Source organism: Physeter macrocephalus, chromosome 6, assembly GCF_002837175.3.
Source record: "Physeter macrocephalus isolate SW-GA chromosome 6, ASM283717v5, whole genome shotgun sequence".
NCBI lineage: Eukaryota > Metazoa > Chordata > Mammalia > Artiodactyla > Physeteridae > Physeter > Physeter macrocephalus.
Genome location: NC_041219.1, coordinates 86,176,390 through 86,197,537, shown reverse-complemented (window position 1 = coordinate 86,197,537; position 21,148 = coordinate 86,176,390). Strand labels below are relative to the sequence as shown.

General features: G+C 45.4%; 1 protein-coding gene across 1 annotated transcript in view; it reads right to left on the bottom strand.

The window, feature by feature from the left end:
- The window catches only part of NCKAP1L (NCK associated protein 1 like), a 47,089-nt gene that overhangs the window by 11,762 nt on the left and 14,179 nt on the right, over positions 1-21,148 (bottom strand). Inside the window, exons 10-26 of the mRNA XM_024122896.2 lie at positions 18,689-18,745; positions 18,301-18,397; positions 17,547-17,656; positions 17,243-17,375; positions 16,762-16,843; positions 16,315-16,373; positions 15,963-16,108; positions 13,505-13,637; positions 13,096-13,215; positions 10,830-10,975; positions 10,390-10,521; positions 6,365-6,583; positions 4,726-4,856; positions 2,259-2,356; positions 2,055-2,148; positions 1,821-1,903; positions 1,446-1,526 (exon numbers count right to left, since the gene is read on the bottom strand). Coding sequence (XP_023978664.1) covers positions 1,446-1,526; positions 1,821-1,903; positions 2,055-2,148; positions 2,259-2,356; positions 4,726-4,856; positions 6,365-6,583; positions 10,390-10,521; positions 10,830-10,975; positions 13,096-13,215; positions 13,505-13,637; positions 15,963-16,108; positions 16,315-16,373; positions 16,762-16,843; positions 17,243-17,375; positions 17,547-17,656; positions 18,301-18,397; positions 18,689-18,745 — 1,921 coding nt within the window. The remainder of the gene's footprint in view (positions 1-1,445; positions 1,527-1,820; positions 1,904-2,054; positions 2,149-2,258; positions 2,357-4,725; positions 4,857-6,364; positions 6,584-10,389; positions 10,522-10,829; positions 10,976-13,095; positions 13,216-13,504; positions 13,638-15,962; positions 16,109-16,314; positions 16,374-16,761; positions 16,844-17,242; positions 17,376-17,546; positions 17,657-18,300; positions 18,398-18,688; positions 18,746-21,148) is intronic.

Sequence of the window (21,148 nt, the reverse complement as noted above, 5' to 3'; positions counted from 1 at the left end):
GCATAGCACAGGGAGATCAGCTCGGTGGTTTGTGACCACCTAGAGGGGTGGGATAGGGAGGGTGGGAGGGAGGGAGACGCAAGAGGGAAGAGATATGAGAACATATGTATATGTATAACTGATTCACTTTGTTGTAGAGCAGAAACTAACACACCATTGTGAAGCAATTATACTCCAATAAAGATGGTTAAAAAAAAAAAAATTCCCTACTAACTAAATAACCCTGCTCGTGGCACCCATGACCTAGGAGATCAGGGACCTGGTCCATGACCTGTGGTTTTCTGGAGGAAGAAAGTGATCATTGAAGGAGCTTCTGTTCTCTTCTAATCTTGTCACCCCTCTGAGGCAGTAACAGAATCTCTGACAGACAGGTCATTCCCCCGCTCCACCCAACCTGCTTATTCTCCCAGGCAGACAGAGCCTAAAGCTCGGAGCTGCCTGGGAGATGCCAGCTAGACACACTCCTGACAGGCCAGAGCGTTCAGCCCCACCACCAACAGCTGCCCGAACCCCAGGCTCACTGTGACACCAAAGACCTGGCCTGAAGGAGCAGCCAGCCCAGTGAAACGTCAAGCCCTCAGGGCCTGTGACCCCTTGACCCTCATCATCTGATTTCAGGCAGAGAGAGAGGAAATGTTCACAACTCTTTTGACCTCAAGGTAAAGGAAGTTTTTTTTTTCTAACTAAGTTTTCTTTTTTTTTTCTGACTACTTCCTGTTAACCAGTTTCCTCTTCTCACAGACCTCCCTCCTTTAATGGAATCAATTATAAGAGAAGTGCCCTGCCCTGTGCATTTGAAGGCCCTTGTTCCCAGCCTTCAGCTGTATTTCCTGCAAAACATACTTGTTTGTTCTAGGTGATTCAAAAGGCAAGCTGATGTGAGGTGGGGGAGGGGGAATGGATGTTTAACTTGGGTGCTTACAGAGTCCCCTCCGCCTTTCCCCATCTCTAGAGGAAATGAGGCCCAAGGCAGGTGACACACACACAGAGGAACCAGAAAGTTTCAGAACTAGGAGGAAGAAAAGGCCAGAAAAAGAAAGGAAAATCTGAGGGCAGGCAGGGTGGGTAGGAATGGAAGAAACAAATTTTACAAAAAGTACCCAGGCTCCTAACTAAAGAGGGGACTTGTCTGCATATAGTTGGGTATCTAATTTGCACATCTTAGGAGAAAAGCTGTAGAAACTATCCTAGACCTTACTCCTCTCCCTCCAGTAATGTTTCCCTAGCCCCCGGAGGATCTCCCCAGGGCTCCCCAGCTGTGCACCCTCTCGTCTGACCAATGCCCCTCCCTCCACAAAAATCTCCCCCAACGTGTTTCTATTCAAATTCTGGCTCTTCTCCCTGCAGTATTCTTCAGAGCCCTCTCTCCATTACAAGATCCTAGCTCCATCCTTTTTCAACAACAAAAATCTCCTAATTAGATTCCACTTTGCACTCTCCCATACCTTGATATCTGTGTCTGGGGTGACAAACTCCTTCAGGCACTCAATGGGACCCATAAGAAATGGGCAGTGGGAGGAGAAAACCTGAAGGAAAGAGAGTACAAATGAGTCCAAGGGACAGTGGCCAGTGCCTTCAAACACGTGGAAACAAAGAAACAAAAAAAGGGCCTCAGCTTAGATAACAACTTAGCCAGCTTCCCATGCTACTTCTCTCCTCATGCATCTAGGTTCTTCAGCTCATCTAGCCTCAAAGAACTTCCAGGACCTCTACCGAATTAAGCTCCGTTCTCCTAGATGCTCACCAACCCTTTCCACAACTTCTCACACAGGCCCTACCCAAGGCTTTATCCTGTAGCAGCCCCCTCTCCCCCAGCTCACCTCCCGAAGTCCCTCTTGGGCCATGGCCCTAAAACTGAGGATAACTCCAATGATGGTCATACGCTTCAGCACATTATCAGCCCCTGAGGAGAAAGAAGAGCGTTCAAGAAGAGAACTCAGGAGAATGGCAACGGTTTTGCTTCTTCAGACCCAGCCTAGGCCCCAGAGTCCCCAAAACCCGTCATCCACAATGCTTTTCCCACAGTTCCTTCTCCCTTTAGGAGATGTGCTCACCCATCAGCTGGGGAAGCAGAGAAGCCATCAAGTCTGCCTTGCTAAAGTTGGATCTGATCTGAACAAGTACATCCATGTTTTCCACCACCAGCTTCTGCAGCCAGAACACAGAGCCATTAAGCACGAAAAGACAAGACCCATGGTACATCTTCCCCCCAGTCTCCTACCCCTACCCTTCTTCCCGGAGGCTTGTTTCCACAGTACCTTCAGCTCCACAATCTGAGAGGTCACATGCCACATCAGGTTTTCACTCAGGAACTTCATGCCATAGGGGCCCAGGAGTTCAGCCAAAGCCCGCAACTCTGGAACAGAGTCACAGAGGTCCCAGGTAGGACCCAGAGAACACTGGTGCGTTTGCACAGTAGCTATAGGGTAACGTGAACACCTTAAGTGTTTTTCAGCAAGGAAAGGAAGTGGGAAGTTGGAGAGCAAACTAGCCTGAAATCCTGTATTCAGGTGACAGGTCTGGCCTGCCTGTGGGACAATTTACCCTCTCCCCACTGGTACTCACACCAAGACGCACCACAAATGATAACTATTTACTTTTCATTCCTATAAGAATCTAGACTTTCCCAGTCCCTTTACATGGCACCTGGGTTTTACTCTTGCTGGACTAGCTGCATTAGCTTTATAAGATGTTAAGCCCCTCTCTGAGCCTCAGTTCACTTCTCTGTAAAATGAAGAAATTAATATCCACTCTGAATACCTCACAGAGTTGATATGATAGCATAATCAGCACACATCCCCAGACTCCCAGCTGTCTTTTCCCCTAAATTCTTCTTCCCTCAAGTCTGCCCCATTACCTTATCCCTCCCTACCCAGCCTGCTTCTGGCCCTTTGTGAATTAAATAAAACCTGGCTGAGGAAATCCCATGTTAGAAACACTAGTGACAAATTCAGACAGGAAAGAGCTCCAGCTATGATCTTTGGCTATGGGCGGTCCCAGCAGAGAAAACCAGAAGTAACAAGAGACCAGTAGAGGAAAGGTGAGTTTAATACAGTTAACAAGAGTTCAGAGGGAAAAGAAAATCAAGGCTCCACACTCAAGTGTTTAAAGGCAGGACCAATTGATCTCCACCTCTACCATTGACAAAGGAAGTGGAACTGGTCACAGCAGCTGACACAGAGCCTCATGTGGAATAAATACTAAACATTTTTAGAGTCACCTATTTACAACAGGAACAACTGAACTGAGAACTAGAAAAGGATTTCCTAACTGGTCAACTTAGATAATTCTAAAATGACTGACAGAGAGGCAGAGGGGCTGAACTGCCTTCTCTGGAGAGAAGACACACTGATCTACTGATTTGGATCTGCCAACTCTCCTTACTCTAGTCCTCTCTAGGCTAGTAACCCTAGGGCATCCTTCTCTATCCATCTATCTATTTTTGCAGCAGCATTGCCCCATCACCATGGTAACCCAGGGAAATTGGGGTGGGGGTGGTGGAAGGGGGAATCAGCATTACCTCGTGCTGCTCGTCAGTTGTCAGAGAGACCTAAAGCTGATTTTAGATGCTGCCTACAGTCTGTGGGAGGAGTTGATAAGAAGGGGACATCTGAAGCCTCCAGCAGGTAAAGGGTAGGGTCAGCTCACTGATGGAGCCAGTACGAGGGTAAGAAGAAGGCAGAGCTGGAAAACAGAACTGTATACTCTGACTTTCATAACACCCCCCAAGGAAGGGGAAGAATGGAGAGGGCAGGGTCACTGAAACATCTCCTACCTGTCTCAGATACCATGCAGGGTCCATGATTTATACGGAGGTGAGAGGAAGGAGGAAGCAGTGGGATAGTTCATGAATCAGTCAGTCAGTAAAACAAATCTATTAAAAAGGATCTGCATGGCTTCAAGCCCTCTTTAAAAAGAGAATAACTTCCCAACTCATTCATGACACACTCCTCATCTGCCTGCCTGGAGACACAAAAGCACTTCTATACACTGGGAAGCAGCGTGACATAGTGACTAAGCACCCAGGTTCTGGAATTTGACTGCCTTGAGTTGAAATCCCAGTTTTACCATCTATGAATGATGTATGACCTTAATCAAGCTCCTTAACCTCTCTGTGTCTCAGTGTCCTCATCTGTAAAATGGGGGTAATAAGAGTACCTACCTCAAGGCTGCTGTGAGGAGTAAAGGAGTTAAATACATGTGAACATTTAGAACCAAGCCCACACTAAATGTCATCCATTAGCTCATCATCATTATTAAACATCAGCAATCCAAGCACTGGCTAAGGCTCTAAAACTTATCCCTCAACAAGAAGATGCCATGATGTCAGACCACTGTTTAATAATTCCAAACATCAGAATGTCCTCCTTACATTTATCCTTTACCCCTCATTATATGTCCTACTCTTTACTCTTTGTGGAAATGGAAAACAACCATTTACTACCCTTCGAAGAATAAATCCTTTCAGTGACTTGAGTGCCCCTGCCTAGCTCCTAACTCCCCTCATCTTCCCTCTCCACCTTCAACCCCCAAGGCACCCCTCAATTCTGGGTCTCACTTGAAATCTCTTTTTACTGTCCCTAAGGTAGGATCTAGCAGAGATCTAGGAGAGTACAGAATGAGCCTCTGGGAAGGTAGGAGAATTTAGATGGGATCCATAGGTTAAGATATTGTATTGAGGGGAAAGGTTCGGCTCCCTGACAGGAGACCAGGCTCTGGGCTCACCAGAGATGTCAGAGAACTCCTCTGCGCTGAAGTGCTGCTCCCCTTCTCTGGGGGCGCTGATGAAGGCCTGCATGGCTGGTGAGAGGATAATGGTCCCACTGCTCGCCTTTCTAAGCAGACTTTCTAGGTACCTACAAGGTTGGCAAGAAAGCACAGAAGATTAGTGTTCAATCCTTTCTCCCTACCACCACCACTGGGCTCAGGAAGAGAAACTCCACCAAAGGCTGGGGTGGGGAGAAGAGACTCAAAGAAGACAGTACAACACTCTAACTAACACCCCAAGCTGCTGGCTCAAAAACAACTGGCAGTAGCGTGGTTCCGCTTTGCCTCTAATCTGCAGGGCATTTGGCTGTGCTGTCAGACGTAATGGTGTGCACGCCCTACCACCTTTTCCAGCTACTGCACGCCCCTCACCCTTGGCCTTCCTCTGTCAGGTGAGACAAGCCTAAGCTGACAAGACAAAAATTCCTACTAATTGGGCTCCTCTGAAATATACTTAGCCTCAACCTCTCCAGTGAGAGTGTTGGACTAAGGGCCTAGGACCCTGGAAGCAGGTCTCAAGTCAAACCTCCTGGACAGAGAGAGGCCCTGTGAACACTAGTCATCCAGTCTCCAAATATGCCCTCCTGACCTCTGGGCAAGCTGAGAAGGCCTCCAGCCAGTGTCAGCAGAGGGCGTGGCAACGCCTGCCACTCACCCAGGCACTAGCTCCGGGCCTAGGTCTTACAGAAGTCACAAGCTAACCACGGGTAGGTCAAAACCAGCACTCAAACGTGAGGGTTTTTCCTTTTAATTTGAATTAGTTGTCAAATTTTTGAAACTGAGAGATTTTACATTATAATAAGGATTTAGTGGGGCAGCGATGAGATGGAGCTAAGTGGTGGCTGCCGCTTTTTAGAGGGGCATGCCCTCTCCAACTATTCAAAGTCCCCACCCAGCCCACGACACCCACTTACCTTACCTGCCAGGCCCCTGTTGGCATTTTATTGTAAACTTTGTCTCAGTCTTTCCCCCTCCTCAGGGGGTTCTTTGCAGCCGGGCTCCTGCCGAGCTGATACTGGATTAAGAACGCCACCCAGTGGCTTAGGGAGGTAGGAATCCAGCTCCTCTCCATCCTTAACCCTCAAAGGAAATACTGCTGACCCCTGCCTCCTCCAGTCTGGGGGAGGCGGCCTCTTTCACCCTGAAGAACAATCTACTAGACGTGACACGGTCACGTCGGGAGGTAAGGAGACAGTGCTCCGGAGAGATGGTGTGAGACAGAATGGTCTTCAGGGGGAGAAACTGGACAAAGAGAGAAATAAGAGAACTTCAGAAAGAGGAAGAGAGATCATTTGAAATGAAAACAGTAAGAATCCAGAAAAGGAAGGTTAAGAATGGCAGATTAAGAGGAAAAGGGTCAAATTGCTACAGAGTAGGTCAATGGATGTTACATGGAAGCTTAGAAAGAGACCTCATGGTGGACAGAGGGGATCTGAGTTTGCCCCAGCTTACAGCTCCAGTCCTCGGGCAGAAACAAGCTTCTGTTTGGGGGTCTACGCCCCTAGGAGCTAAAATGCCTGGTCCCGAGGTCCTACTGCATAAAGGAAAAAGTGCTAACAAAGAAGTAAGGCAGTGAGAGAGGATAAGCAACACTGACCAATTTGTGTAGAGAGTGGTGATAGTCTGTTCCCCACACGAGTCCAGTGGCTGCGTCTGCTGCAGGAGGGCGTTGCGGATGACTCTGGACACATCTGCACCCAAAAACTGGGCCAGTGACTTTATGAAACCGATGTACGCTTTGACTCCTGCCAAGAGCTCAGAAGGCCTGGCGATCTCCTGGGTTGTGGCATTGTAGCCAGCCAGCCACACAATGGCTCTAGGTGACAAAAACCATAATCACAATCATAATGACAAACATAGTAACAGTTATCACATTTATACTGTGTTCTGGGTGCTGTACTATGATTTAACTACACGCATTATCTCATGTAAATCTCACAGCAACCCAATAAGGTAGGTACAATTATTATCCCCATTTTATGGATGAAGAAACTGAGACACAGATAGTAAGCCACTTGCCATCTGTGAAGACCACACAGCTAGCAAGTGGCAAAGCTGGGACCTGAATCCAATAACATTTGATTCTCAATCACCATGCTCTTCTGCCTCCTCTGGAGAAATTAAATCAGGTGGTAAAAGACCTGGGCTCCCAAATGCCATCTAACTGTATGTGCTTGCTTACAACCTCCTGCATTCTCAGGGCCAGCATTTGTCTTTTCTCCTCGGAAAGAATTAGTTCCAATCACTGTCAGAAATGGAAAACCACACCCAGAAATCCTTAGAAGTGCAGTGCAATCCCAAGTGGCCACGGGATGCCAGGTGGAGAGAGAGAACACTTGGCTGGCACACATCTATAGCCAACCTTAGAGAAGGTAGAATAACTGTCCACACTGTATTATTTTAGGGACACACCAGGAACACCCCTCCTCACTGGACTCCCAGCCCCTTCCAAAATACCTTCCCCAGGAACCTGAGAATTCACAATTAGAGTCAGTCCTCTGCCTGAGGCTTTCTTCCTTGTTAAAATGTAAACAGTAGGGGAAAGAGGAACATTAGACTTTGCCAACACAAGCTTTTGTCAGTCATCTGCACATCAGTATGAAAGCGTCCATCAGGTTCTCCCTAAAGCCACAGATGTTTGGGAGTTTTTTGTTTGTTCTGTGTTTTTGGAAAACTTTATGGCAGGGGAGGGTAAGGGAACAGGAGGGCCTACTCCCCAGATGAAAAGGAAAAGAGAAGAGGTACCACTTGAGGAAAAATACTACGGAAGGCACAGACGGGAGGCAAGCCTAACCTATTTTAGAGTTTTCATTTGAGGCCAAACCTTTAGGCCAACTTCCAGGCTTTAGGAGCAATGATGCCAGTGACATGCTGCTCCAGGGCCTAGAAACCATTGCCAGCTTCTGAAGGTTTACGCATGGATGATTATCAAATTGTCATCTTCTTGACTTTTTTTTTTTTTTTTTTTTTTTTTTTTGTGGTATGCGGGCCTCCCCATGCTGCGGCCTCTCCCGTTGCGGAGCACAGGCTCCGGACACGCAGGCTCAGCGGCCATGGCTCACGGGCCCAGCCGCTCCGCGGCATGTGGGATCCTCCCAGACCGGGGTGCGAACCCGGTTCAGGCTTTAGGAGCAATGATGCCAGTGACATGCTGCTCCAGGGCCTAGAAACCATTGCCAGCTTCTGAAGGTTTACGCATGGATGATTATCAAATTGTCATCTTCTTGACATTTTTTTTTTTTTTTTTTTTTTTTTTTTGTGGTATGCGGGCCTCCCCATGCTGCGGCCTCTCCCGTTGCGGAGCACAGGCTCCGGACGCGCAGGCCCAGCGGCCATGGCCCACGGGCCCAGCTGCTCCACGGCACGTGGGATCCTCCCAGACCGGGGCGCGAACCCGGTTCCCCTGCATCGGCAGGCGGACGCACAACCACTGCGCCACCAGGGAAGCCCCCTTCTTGACATTTTTTATGCACCTGAGACACTTCCTTCCATGTAGCTAAAGTGTACGGAATGAAAACAAACTAATTTTACTGTCACCCAAGCAAAAAACTGATTGAAAAATTAGCCTGAATCTCCTACAGTCAAGGCACAGACTCCTAACTGTTCTCCCTGCTCCTGTCCTTGGCCCCCCTAGTGCAGACAGAGTGAACCTACTGAAATGTTGAGTGAAATCATGTTCCTGCTCTGCTCAAACCCTGCCTAGGCTCCCCGTCTCACTCAGGATCAAAGCCAAAATCCTTACAATGGCATAGAGCCACATGAACAGTCAGTCTGCCACTCCTCCAGCCTCTCTGACCTCACGTCCTACCAGTCTCCCCGTGGCTCATACTGGTCTCCTCCTTGTTCCCTGAACATACCAGGCATGTTCCCACCTCAGAGCCTTCGCACTTGCTGTTTCCTCCGCCCAGAATGTCCTTTCCCCAGATAGTCACCCACTTGGCTTCCTCAATTCCTTCAGGAGTTCACTCAAATGTCACTTTCTCAAGCAGGCCTTCCCTGGCCACCCTATGTAAAATTTCACCACCACCACCACTACACACTTCCCGTCTCCTTTTCCTGCTTTAACTTTCTGCTTAGCACTTATTTTCTAATCTACTATATATCCTACGTTCTTATTTTGCTTGTCTCTCCCGCTAGAAGGTAAGCTTTATGTGGCCAGGAATCTTTATTTCTTTTGTATACTGCTATATTAACAGCTTCGAGAACACTGATGACACACAATAGATGTTCAATAAATACTTGTTAAGTGAATGAGTAAATATACTACGTATTGCAAAATGAAACACAGAAGACTAGGAGATAATTCATAAAAACTTTTTCCCCTCACTCCCCTAATTTGCCTACTATATGGTACAATTTCAATATAAGGAATGTTCCTGCAGCTTCAGGGAGCAACAGAATGAGAGGTAAAGTGGAGGGAAGGCAATTTATTTTGTTGAGGCCTATATATGTCACTCATTATTATCTTTAATTCTCTACCAATTCTCAATTACAGGTAATTCTCATTATAAAGTAAATATCATTATCCTTACTCTATAGGGTAGGAAATTAAGGCTCAAACAAGTTAGATAACCTGCTCTGATGTCTTAGCTAACAGCATCAACACAGATCTGCTGACTGCAAAGGCCCCACTCACCCTACTAAACCAGTGATGACCAGTTCTGGTTGTTCATCAAAACCACCTATAGAGGGACTTCCCTGGTGGTCCAGTGGTAAAGAATCGCCTTACAATTCAGGGGACATGGGTTCGATCCCTGGTCAGGGAACTAAGATTCCACATGTCGTGGGGCAAGTTAGCCCGCGCACCACAACTACTGAGCTCGAGCACCTCAACTAGAGAGCCCGTGTGCCACAAACTACAGAGCCCACACACTCTGGAACCCGTACGCCACATCTACGGAGTCCACGTGCCCTGGAGCCCGCACGCCACAACTAGAGAGAGAAAACCCGCACGCCACAACTAGAGAGAACCTCACGTGCTGCAACAAAAGATCCCACACTCCTCAGCGAAGATCCAGCATGCTGCAACTAAGACCTGACGCAGCCAAAAATAAATTAAATAAATAAATAAATAAATAATAAAATAAATCTTAAAAAAAAAGAAACCTATAGAGGTGTGGGGTTCTTTTATTTATTTGTTTGTTTGTTTGTTTTTGGCTGCATTGGGTCTTCATTACTGCGCACAGGCTTTCTCTAGTTGTGGCGAGCAGGGGCTACTCTTCGTTGCAGTGCACGGGTTTCTCATTGTGGTGGCTTCTCTTGTTGTGGATTACGGGCTCTAGGCATGGGCTTCAGTAGTTGTGCACGTGGGCTCAGTAGTTGTGGCTCGCAGGCTCTAGAGCACAAGCTCAGTAGCTGTGGCACACAGGCTTATTTGCTCCGCAGCACGTGGGATCTTCCTAGACCAGGGATCAAACCCGTGTCCCCTGCATTGGCAGGCAGATTCTTAACCACTGCGCCACGAGGGAAGTCTGGGTTCTTTTCATTTATTTATTTTTAATAGAGATGCCTGGGACCTATGCCACATTGACTGCATCAGAATGACCACCAAGATGGATCTAATGGAACCCAACTTTGAGAACTACCATACTAAGCAAACAGAAGACAACAAAAGAGTGATACCTGTTGAGTCTGGCCTCCAGATGGCTGCTGAGATACTCAGAAGGGAAGATGGTGTGTTCAAATACACAGAAGCTGTGTACATGATTCATTGTCAGTGCTAATTCTGTCAAGTTTAGGTGTAGCTTGTCCATGCTGGGTAAAATTGAGAAAGTAAAATGAGCCTCCATTAAAGGTCTGGCACTGCCTGCTAGTAACTGGGGAGGATCTGTCAGGCCCATGACCATCAGACCCCTTTCATCTTCTGGAAAAACTCAGCCTAGAAGAGTACACATTGATGGTGACTTCAAAGGCAAAGTAGAAAATTCATATTTAAGCACTTTTCCATATCTGTCATTCCCCACCACCACTTCCACACTCTTTTGCTGCATCACCTTCCCTCTTTCCTGTTCTCCCTTCTTTGAGATAGTGCCCTGCTGGCGCTCTAAGGCCTAGGTCCTCACTTGGTGACAATGCTGCGGTTCTTCCGGTGACTCTCAGCTCCTGGTTTGTCCCTCTCAGGCTCTCCTTTTCTCGGAGTCTGCCTCTGCTTCATGGTTTTCTTGTTTTTGGCCTTGCTGATGGTAGTGGCACAGTGCTTAGGTAGAAGCTTTAGAAACAAACACAAGTGAATGGAGAAATGAGATTCGTTCTTAAAACTGCCAAGTAATCCATCTAACAGTTATAAATAGGTCCCTCCCTTATTGTCTGTTCTTTTCTCATTCTGCCTTTCTCTCTCTTTCCTTCCATGCATCTCTTCATTTGGAATTACTCTCAGAGCACGATAGCAGCCATGAGAAAACTGGTTTTCTTACTTAATAGTCACACTTGTTTTTTTTAAATCCAAGCTTCTACTGTTTCCAAAAAATCAAGTCTACCTTGACAGGCAAAGGTGCGTCAACCTTGAAATTATGCAAAGCTGTCTGTGGTAGATTCTGAAAGTAGTTCCATAAAACGCAACTCCATTAGTAATGGCAACATCACTATTTATTCAAAATGATAACTTTGGAGGGGCCAATACTCATTTGCAAAAGTTTTGGTGTGTGTGAAAATAATACATAATGTTTTAGTCAACCCTGATACAGCACTGAGCAAATATCTTTAACTGTGTCCTTTGCATGTAGTAGGTATTCAAGTTGAGCGATGAATATACCCATAATTGTACTTGTTTACATATCTTCCTTGCATTAATTATTTAAATTTCTTTCAAACATGTATTTGTACACCTTTCTCCCTTAAATTGGGACATTCCCCAAGGGCAGGAATTGTGTACCTTTCCTTCTGGGACCCCATCCCAAAAACCCAGCACAGGGCTTAGTGCCCAATAAATACCAAATAATATAGCAGCTAACATCTATTGAGAATTGCATACCAAATATTTAACATATACTATTTCATTTCACCTTTATGATACTTCTTTTAAGAAACTATTTTTGGACTTCCCTGGTGGCACAGTGGTTAAGAATCCGCCTGCCAATGCAGAGGACACGGGTTCGATCCCTGGTCCAGGAGGATCCCACATGCCACGGAGCAACTAAGCCTGTGCGCCACAACTACTGAGCTTGTGTGCCACAACTACTGAAGCCCGCGTGCCCTAGAGCCCACTGCCACAACTACTAAAGCCCGCACACTCTAGGGCCCGTGCTCTGCAACAAGAGAAGCCACCACAAGGAGAAGCCGACAAACCACAATGAAGAGTAGCCCCCGCTCACCACAACTAGAGAAAGCCCGCACGCAGCAACGAAGACCCAACACAGCCAAAAATTTAAAAAAATAAAAAGAAACTATTTTTATCCCCATTTTACATATGAGAAAATAGGAAGGTTAAGTAATAATATAACTGTGCATATGTACACACACACACACGTACGCACGCACACGCACACAACCTGACTCCCCTCCTACCAAAGTTGCTACAAAGCCTGACTCAAACCCAGGAAGGGTGGGTAGTCTAGGAAACCTGAAAGAATCCAGGGCAACGGCAGAACAAGTTCTTCATTTTCAAATTTCCTATAAACTTAGGTTGAGCTAATCATGACCGGGTGCTATGAGTCAGTCAACGGAGGGGAGGGGAAAACAACGGACAAAGACACAAAAGCAAAGCAGAAATTTCCAGCTGAAAATCAGCAAACAGAATCCAGAAGCAAAGTGAAGAATAACACTATGATGGTGAAGTATGTTGAATTAGTGATTCAATATTAAAATCCATTAACATAATTCAAAATACTAATAAAATCAGGAAGGTTGACTCCTCAAAAAAAAAAAAAAAAAAAAGACACAAAAGCAGCCCTGAGGATAAACACAGAGGAAGTGCCTGAAAATGTTCAGATAGCTACAGATTAGGGTGCAGATGGACAGAAAGGTGAGACAAGACAGGTGATCTGGGGCCACTGTTCTAAGTATGTGTACACAGGGCAGAGAGAGGAGGGGAAGTAAATTAGAAAGTTAACTCATCTCTTGGAACACTTCAAATGAAAGCACAGATTTTGTTGCAGTGCAGCTGTTCAAATTAGAGTATTTTTAGATACCTCTATTGAGTCTCAAGGGAGTAAAGACTGAGATGGGACTATGCTAAAAAAAGCCTGCCATAAACTCATGTACACAAAAGCCCTAGCCCTACCTGAAAGGGTTAGAGAACTTGGTGTTTGAGAAGAAGATAAAGGTAGATAGAGGGGAAGGCACCAAGGGACTGCAGAGGGCAGACTGAAACAGAGAGAGGGCTGAGCCTACCTGCTCACTCAGGTTTCGCTGTTCAGCACAGACCTCCAGGACACAGTTGCTGGTCTGCTTGGCCAACTCTTCCAGGAAGGAGTTGCAGTGATGAAGGCCATGGTTCTTCAGGTGGGGGTACTTTGGGAAAGAGGACCCAATGAAGAAACTGTCATCACCAGGACAACCACTTCTTCCTCATAATACTGTTCTGAGCCCCAGCCTGAGCCACCCACTCCTACAGAAGAAGAAAATGAGACCCAGAGAGAGTACACATTCTACATAAAGCTGAGACATTTAGGGACTTGCATCAGATACCTATGTTTGTACCCTTCCTGGGACCAAAATCAACCCTTGGAATCGTGTTTTGGGGGAATAAGAATGAGATGTGATTAAAGAGATGACAGGGTTTGGAGTTCAGGGTACTCACCTCCTCTGGGCACATCTCATGAGTGCAGTGGACAAAGTGAGCACAAATCAGGGGAAAAGCAATGGCATAACGCAACATGGCAGGTTCCTCCAGGGTCATAGCAAACATCTTCTCAAAGGTACGAAGATGAAAGCTGCGGAAAAGGGGGAAGGACACTTACAACCAGGGTTTAGGAACTGGACCCTTTGAGATAGAGAGAATATTCATTCTTTCAACAAATATTTATTGATATTCACTCCTCCCTCCTTAATTTCCCTACCCTTAAGGTAGACGGGAACCCAAGAAGCTCAACCCTTTCAGACTTTTTTACTGGATCCCAGGACAGGTTAGTATTGGGTTGGCCAAAAAGTTCGCCTGGTTTTTTTCCGTAAGATGGCTCTAGTAGCACTTAGTTGTCTTTAACTTCATTCGAAACAACTTTTGTTAGATTGTATTGTGACAGCTGTCATATCAGCATGCCTTTAAAAAAAAACTTATCAAAATTGGTGAATTTTTGTGTAGCCATTTTAGTATTGAAGATGAGAGAAAAAAAGCAACATTTTTGGCATATTATGCTTTATTAGTTCAAGAAAGGTAAAAACGCAACCGAAACGCAGAAGAATATTTATGCAGTATATTGAGAAGGTGCTGTGACTGATCAAAGCTGTCAAAAGTGATTTGCGAAGTTTCGTGCTGGAGATTTCTCGCTGGACAATGCTCCATGGTCGGGTAGACCAATTGAAGTTGATAGCGATCAAATTGAGACATTAATTGAGAACAATCAATGTTATACCACGCGGGAGATAGCTGACATACTCAAAATATCCAAATCAAGTGCTGAAAATCATTTGCACCAGCTTGGTTACATTAAACCAAATCAAGTGCTGAAACTCAGTTGCACCAGCTTGGTTACATTAATCGCTTTGATGTTTGGGTTCCACATAACTTAAGCAAAAAAAAAAAACCTCCTTGACCATATTTCCACATGTGATTCTCTACTTAAACATAAAAAAAGTTCCATTTTTAAAACAAATTGTGAAGAGCGATGAAAAGTGGATACTGTACAATAATGTGGAACGGACGAGATCGTGGGGCAAGCGAAACGAACAACCACCAACCACACCAAAGGCCGGGCTTCATCGAAAGAAGGTGATGTTGTGCATATGGTGGGACTGGAAGAGGGTCCTCTATTATGAGCTCCTTCTGGAAAACCAAATGATTAATTCCAACAAGTACTGCTCCCAGTTAGATCAACTGAAAGCAGCACTCAACGAAAAGCGTCCGGAATTAATCAACAGAAAACACATAATCTTCCATCAGGATAACGCAAGACCACATGTTTCTTCGATGACCAGGCAAAAACTGTTACAGCTTGGCTGGGAAGTTCTGATCCATCCACCGTATTACACCTTCAGATTTCCATTTATTTCGGTCTTTACAAAATTATCTTCACGGAGAGAATTTCAATTCCCTGGAAGACTGTAAAAGGCACCTGAAACAGTTCTTTGCTCAAAAAGATAAAAAGTTTTGGGAAGATGGAATGATGAAGCTGCCTGAAAAATGGCAGAAGGTAGTGGAACAAAAGGGTTAATACGTTGTTCAATAAAGTTCTTGGTGAAAATGAAAAATGTGTCTTTCATTTTTACGTTAAAAACCAAAGGAACCTTTTGGCCAACCCAATGATACCTCCTTCCCTTTTCTTGTACAAAATTTGCTATTCCTCCCTCAGAACCTCTGCATGATTTGGGCCCTGATTTAGAAGTCCCTCAGTATCACTAATTCACATTCCTCTCAAAATTTGACACTCAGGCTCCAGAAAACTTTCTCTGATTAATTTCATGAGACTGATCTTTCCTCAACCCTGTATTCTCTCAACATCATGCACATTTGCCATTATTATGTTGATGTCCTTTTCACATGTGGGTATTATACCTCCCCACTCATGCTGAATGCAGAGAGCAGAGCCAACATATTGTGTTGTGTGTTTGATCCCTCAAAGGGTAGAGTTATGAACAACAATGGTCACTTAGTAAAGGCCGAATGATACCCAAGGAAGACAAACTCATTTGCATTCTCTAAAGACCCTGTTCCCCAGCCCTCCCAATTATTTTCAGTCCCCTCCACTAAACATCCAAGTTTTCCATGTCTCTTTTAAATCACAATGTCCCAAGAATAAAAAGAAGGAGGTTCCACATATAACCGTGAGGAAAAGACAATCAATGAATTATCCCAGAGAAGAGAAGGCTGTGTAAAGTCCAACTGGCTTTCCTAAAGAAAGCCAACACAAAAGGGAATCAACTGCAAATTCCTACCACTTGATAAAAGCTGGAAAGAAGAAGCTGTGGAGTTTGAGCATCTGCCTTTAAAGAGATCTCAAAGAAAACAAGCCTTTCCCGTGTATCTGGGGGAATTAGAGTCCTCCACAGAGGCCAGGCGAAAGATCGGGTCAATTGATAAAGAGCTCTGAGTCAGGACATACCAGAAAGTAGATAAATCAGAAGTTTCCACCAGCATATTCTCTACTGAGTCCAGCATTTGAGAGTGAAAGACAATGAGGTTCATCACCTTGGCTAAGTCAGGGTTCTCGTGCAGGTGCAGGGGAGCCTTAGCCACACTGGTATACGCCTATGGTTGGAGTTCAGAAAAGGGTGGAGAAAAACAAGATAAATGAAAAAGACTCCCAGCCTTGGGACTACAGTTTGGCTGGTATTTGTCCTGTCCAATCAGCAGTTTTCAGTGTTGAATCATTCCATACAGCAGAGCTTAGGAGTTAGAAAGAGAAGGGAGAAAAAACCTTGAGAATGGGGGACCATTAACAGAAACAGACCTACCTGTAAACGGAACCAGTCCAGCCTCAATCCAGAAAATTCAAATTTTTCTCCATTATCAACTGCAAGAAAAATAGAAGTTTAAAAGGAAATAAGAGGGCTTCCCTGGTGGCGCAGTGGTTGAGAGTCTGCCTGCCGATGCAGGGGATGTGGGTTCGTGCCCCGGTTCAGGAAGATCCCACATGCCGCGGAGCGGCTAGGCCCGTGAGCCATGGCCGCTGAGCCTGCGCGACCGGAGCCTATGCTCTGCAACAGGAGAGGCCACAACAGTGAGAGGCCTGCGTATCGCAAAAAAAAAAAAAAAAAAACAGCACCTCTATCCAACTGCATGGAATGGTATAATAGGTCCTCTTCAAAGTCATCTTGGCTATTCCCTGGCTCAAGAGATCAATATTTCTAGAAAAAAAGATGTTTTCCCTCACTCTTCCTCCTCCAATTCCCTCCAGTTACCTTGTTTGAGATTCAGAGAGGAGAGAGTATTGACGAATGAGGACATTATGATGGACTCCTCCTCAGGACACACAGACAGGTTCTAAAAGAGAAGGTGGAGTTACCGTCAAGGAGGTATAAGTTCCACCAGGAGAGAAACAAGGACCACAAGGCTCAGTCAGTGTATGAAGGTAGAAAGAGCTGCCAAGTGCCACAAACAAAGAGAAAGAGCCAAACAAGACACGGAGGAAACTCCCTGAGTTCCCTGCCACGCTAACACCCAACTGCCCTTTACTCTTCTCTCCTATTTCTATGCAGCCTCACTTGGGGAAAAAAATTGCTAAGATTATTAGTCCTTTTTTTAATTTTAATAAACGTAGAGGGGAAAATCAGGCTTTTTGACACACAATCTATAGAGCATGAGATTCAGCCAGGGTGGCCCCCAGAGGAAAATGACCAGGGATCACCCCAAAATTTCCAAAGTGTCATCAATTAAACATACTTGAATGATGTCACTGAGCACAAGAGCATCAAATCTGGCCAGGTACTGAAGGTGGTATTGCTCTATCACCTTGATGTGTCTTCGGACCAGAGCCCTAATCTCCTCCAACAAGAAAAGCAGTTCTGCAATGCTCCTACAAAGTCGAGGATGAGAACAGAAAGCTGTATAAGACTGAAAACGTGACCCGAAACAAAGATAGCAACAACAGGGCAGAAACTGAGACCTCCCGAGGTCATTTGATATCCCCCCGTCCCTTTTCCCAGTCCATCTAAGGTCAAGATTCTTAACCATGCCAAGTACTAACGAGTCAGCGTAGTCCTCAGGTGTCTTTGTCTTGGTGACATTTTCTGTGTGGCGAACCAGCCAAGTGACCTCATCACGAATGAAGGACAGGGCCATGAAAGCAAAAAGGGCCTAAGGAGGGGATAGGGACTATGAGAATTTTCAACTTTAAAAATGGATTTCAGGGCTTCCCTGGTGGCGCAGTGGTTGAGAGTCCGCCTGCCGATGCAGGGGACACGGGTTTGTGCACCGGTCCGGGAAGATCCCACATGCCGCAGAGCGGCTAGGCCCGTGAGCCATGGCCGCTGAGCCTGCACGTCCGGAGCCTGTGCTCCGCAATGGAAGAGGCCACAACAGTGAGAGGCCCGCGAACCGCAAAAAAAAAAAAAAAAAAAAAAAAAAGGATTTCAAAGCACAGAGAAAACTATCATGAAAATATGCATATGGATACAACTGTGTAACCATACCAACAGTGGTATCCAATATTAAACACAGAGACTCACAAAAAACTATCTGTCTTCAATTAGTTCACAGTCAAATAGAGGATAAGACAAGTACACAAATAGCTATAATATATGATATACTATGATAGTGCCCAAAAAAGAGATACAAGAAGTTTTAGCGTACTCTAAGAAGATTCAAGGGAATCAGCATATACATACACGAACAGAACAAAAAACTCAGAAATGCAAAAACTCATGAATGCCAAGTCATCCCCCACATAGGAGTCTTTTATCATTGAACATCGTCCTCCTCCCAACGTTTTTTTCTCTTGCCTTGGGACCCAGTAGTCCTGGTTCATCGGTTAACACGGTCTCCAGCTCCTTCACAGCCATCCGCAGAAATTGACGCCTTTGAGAGTGAAACTGGCCACTGAGGAAAGAAAGTGGAAACTAGAGAATATTGCCTCTCCCACCCTTAAAAATCTTCCAAAGGCAGTGCAGAAGACAGCTGCATTTAGGAAGGGGTGTCAGCTAGAAGGAAGGTTCAATGCCACAGTTAGACCTGGTAAGGAAACACAAGAATCTGTGGGGCAGCAGCAAGTTCTTGGGTTGAGACAATAAGGCTGTACAGAAACTTGGGTGAGAACAAGGAAAGGAGAGAACAATCTCAGGAGAGATTCCTATTCCATCCCCTCTGGAAGAGCTCATTCCCCACCTTTACCTGTTTGCAATTGCATGTTCCTTGCTTTCCTTTATGTCTGCCACTCGCTTGCCATACCTGAGGATTGACATACGCACAGAAGGGTTGGCCATACCACCAGCTAAAGGCCTCATCCCACCTTCCCAGTCCTCAGAGATTCCAAACTACAGCCTGCAGGGAGCATGGGCAGCCTTCACCATCAGGATCTTTCCAAACCTTACCTTTTACCCTGACCTATTAACAAGAGACTCATAGAGCTTAGAGATTATCTAGTTCTCATCATTACTTTGCAGATAAAGAAAATAATACCTGCGGAAGAAAACTGACTTGCCCAAGGTCACATAGGGTTTTAATGGCAAAGCTGGGACTAGATTTCTTGTCCTGTGCTCCTGCCTTGACACCTTCAAGGCGAAGTACTCTTCCAGGTTTGAGGGAAATACAAAGAAGCAGTGCATAAATATGACACAGGCCCTGCTCTCAAGTAAAAGTAGTTACTCCAGCTCTCCCCTGGGTCCCATTCCCACCCACCTCCTCTTAGAATTTAACCTTATCACTTACCCTTTTGTCACTTCAATCTCTCTCTCTCTCCACTGGTTTATTCTTTTCTCCCAATAAGCCTCCCTTATTCTAAAAGGACCCTCGCTTGACCCTGACAATCTACTGAACTTTGCTCATTCTCCCACACCACCAAACTCCTCCAGAGAGACACCTTTACTCTTTTTCACCTCACCTTTCACTGACCCTTGAAGCCCATATGACCTTAGACACTAAACAAACTGCTCTCCCTAAGGTCACCGTCAACTTGTGAATCACCAAATTAGATGGCCTTTTCATTGTTCTTTGTTTATCCGGAACATTTGACTCTCCTGACCATATTTCTTTTTTTCAACTAGTGACCCATGCTCAAAAGTCCCACACCACTTTAGGTACTGTGCTCTCTATGTCCCTTATATCTGTCTTCTCTTGTCCTGCATCTGTTGCCACCACATTAGTAGAATTTATAACCTTTCGTTTCTCTTCTCCAAACCACCCTTTATTGAGCTTAGCACAGAACCAAAGAAATTTAGAGCTGGAAAGTATCTTTTTTTTTTTTTTTTTTTTTTTTTCTGTACGCGGGCCTCTCACTGTTGTGGCCTCTCCCTTTGCGGAGCACAGGCTCCGGACGCGCAGGCTCAGCGGCCATGGCTCACGGGCCCAGCCGCTCTGCGGCATGTGGGATCTTCCCGGACCGGGGCACGAACCCGTGTCCCCTGCATTGGCAGGCGGATTCTCAACCACTGCGCTACCAGGGAAGCCCTTGGAAAGTATCTTAATCAAATCCGGATTCAACTCCACAGCATTCCTGGTGGGTAATTATTTCATCCTCTACATGGTACGATGGAAAGTGAGAGGATTAAGAGTCAAAAAATCTGGAATGATGTCCTAATTCCATCTCTTATTAACTGAGTGACACTGAGACTGAGCCTCTATTTTCTCATTTATAAAAGAAGATATTGGGATTTCCCTGGTGGTCCAGTGGTTAGGACTCGGCACTTCCACTGCAGGGGGGCGCGGGTTTGATTCCTGGTCAGGGAACTAAGATCCCGCGTGCCGCGTGGTGCAGCCAAAAAAAAAAAAAGAATATATTAAACATATACCTGAGTATAAGTAACATGAAGATCAAATTAGATCATTTATATCAAAGAACTCCCTAAACTATAAATCTTACATGTTAGTGTCGTTCTTAGTGATGGGGAAAAACACACGCTTCAAACGTCCCTTCCATTCCCCAGAAGCGGTAATCGTTAGAAAGTTTTTCTATATATCTGTATCTATTTACCTCCTGTAACTTCTAATTATTAATCTTAGATTTACTCTCTCTTAAATCTGGCAATGAATTTTTAATAACAGTTGTTGAGAGTATGAGGAATAAGTATTCTCATAGATGGTAGATAATACATCTGTTTGGAGGACAATTTGGGAAGAGCTATTAAAATTTGCGTATGCATATCCTTTACCCCAGCAATTCCACTTGTAAGAATTTACCCTATAGAAATGTTCACAGTGCTTCCCTGGTGGCGCAGTGGTTGAGAGTCCGCCTGCCGATGCAGGGGACGCGGGTTCGTGCCCCGGTCCGAGAAGATCCCACATGCGGCGGAGCGGCTGGGCCCGTGAGCCATGGCCACTGAGCCTGCGCGTCCGGAGCCTGTGCTCCGCACGCGAGAGGCCACAACAGTGAGAGGCCCGCGTACCGCAAAAAAAAGAAATGTTCACAAAGATATATGTCTAAGGATGTTCATTTCAACATTGTTTGTAAAGGTTTTTTTTTTTTTAAAGAAAAAAAAAGGAGGGAGAGAGGGAACACTTCAAATGTCCATCAATAGTGGATTGGGTAAATAAATTATGTTACAACCACATAATGAAATACTGTTTGACTGTTAAAAAGAATAAGTCTCTATAGACTGATACGCAAAGATATCCAAAATAAAGTAAAAAAAAAAA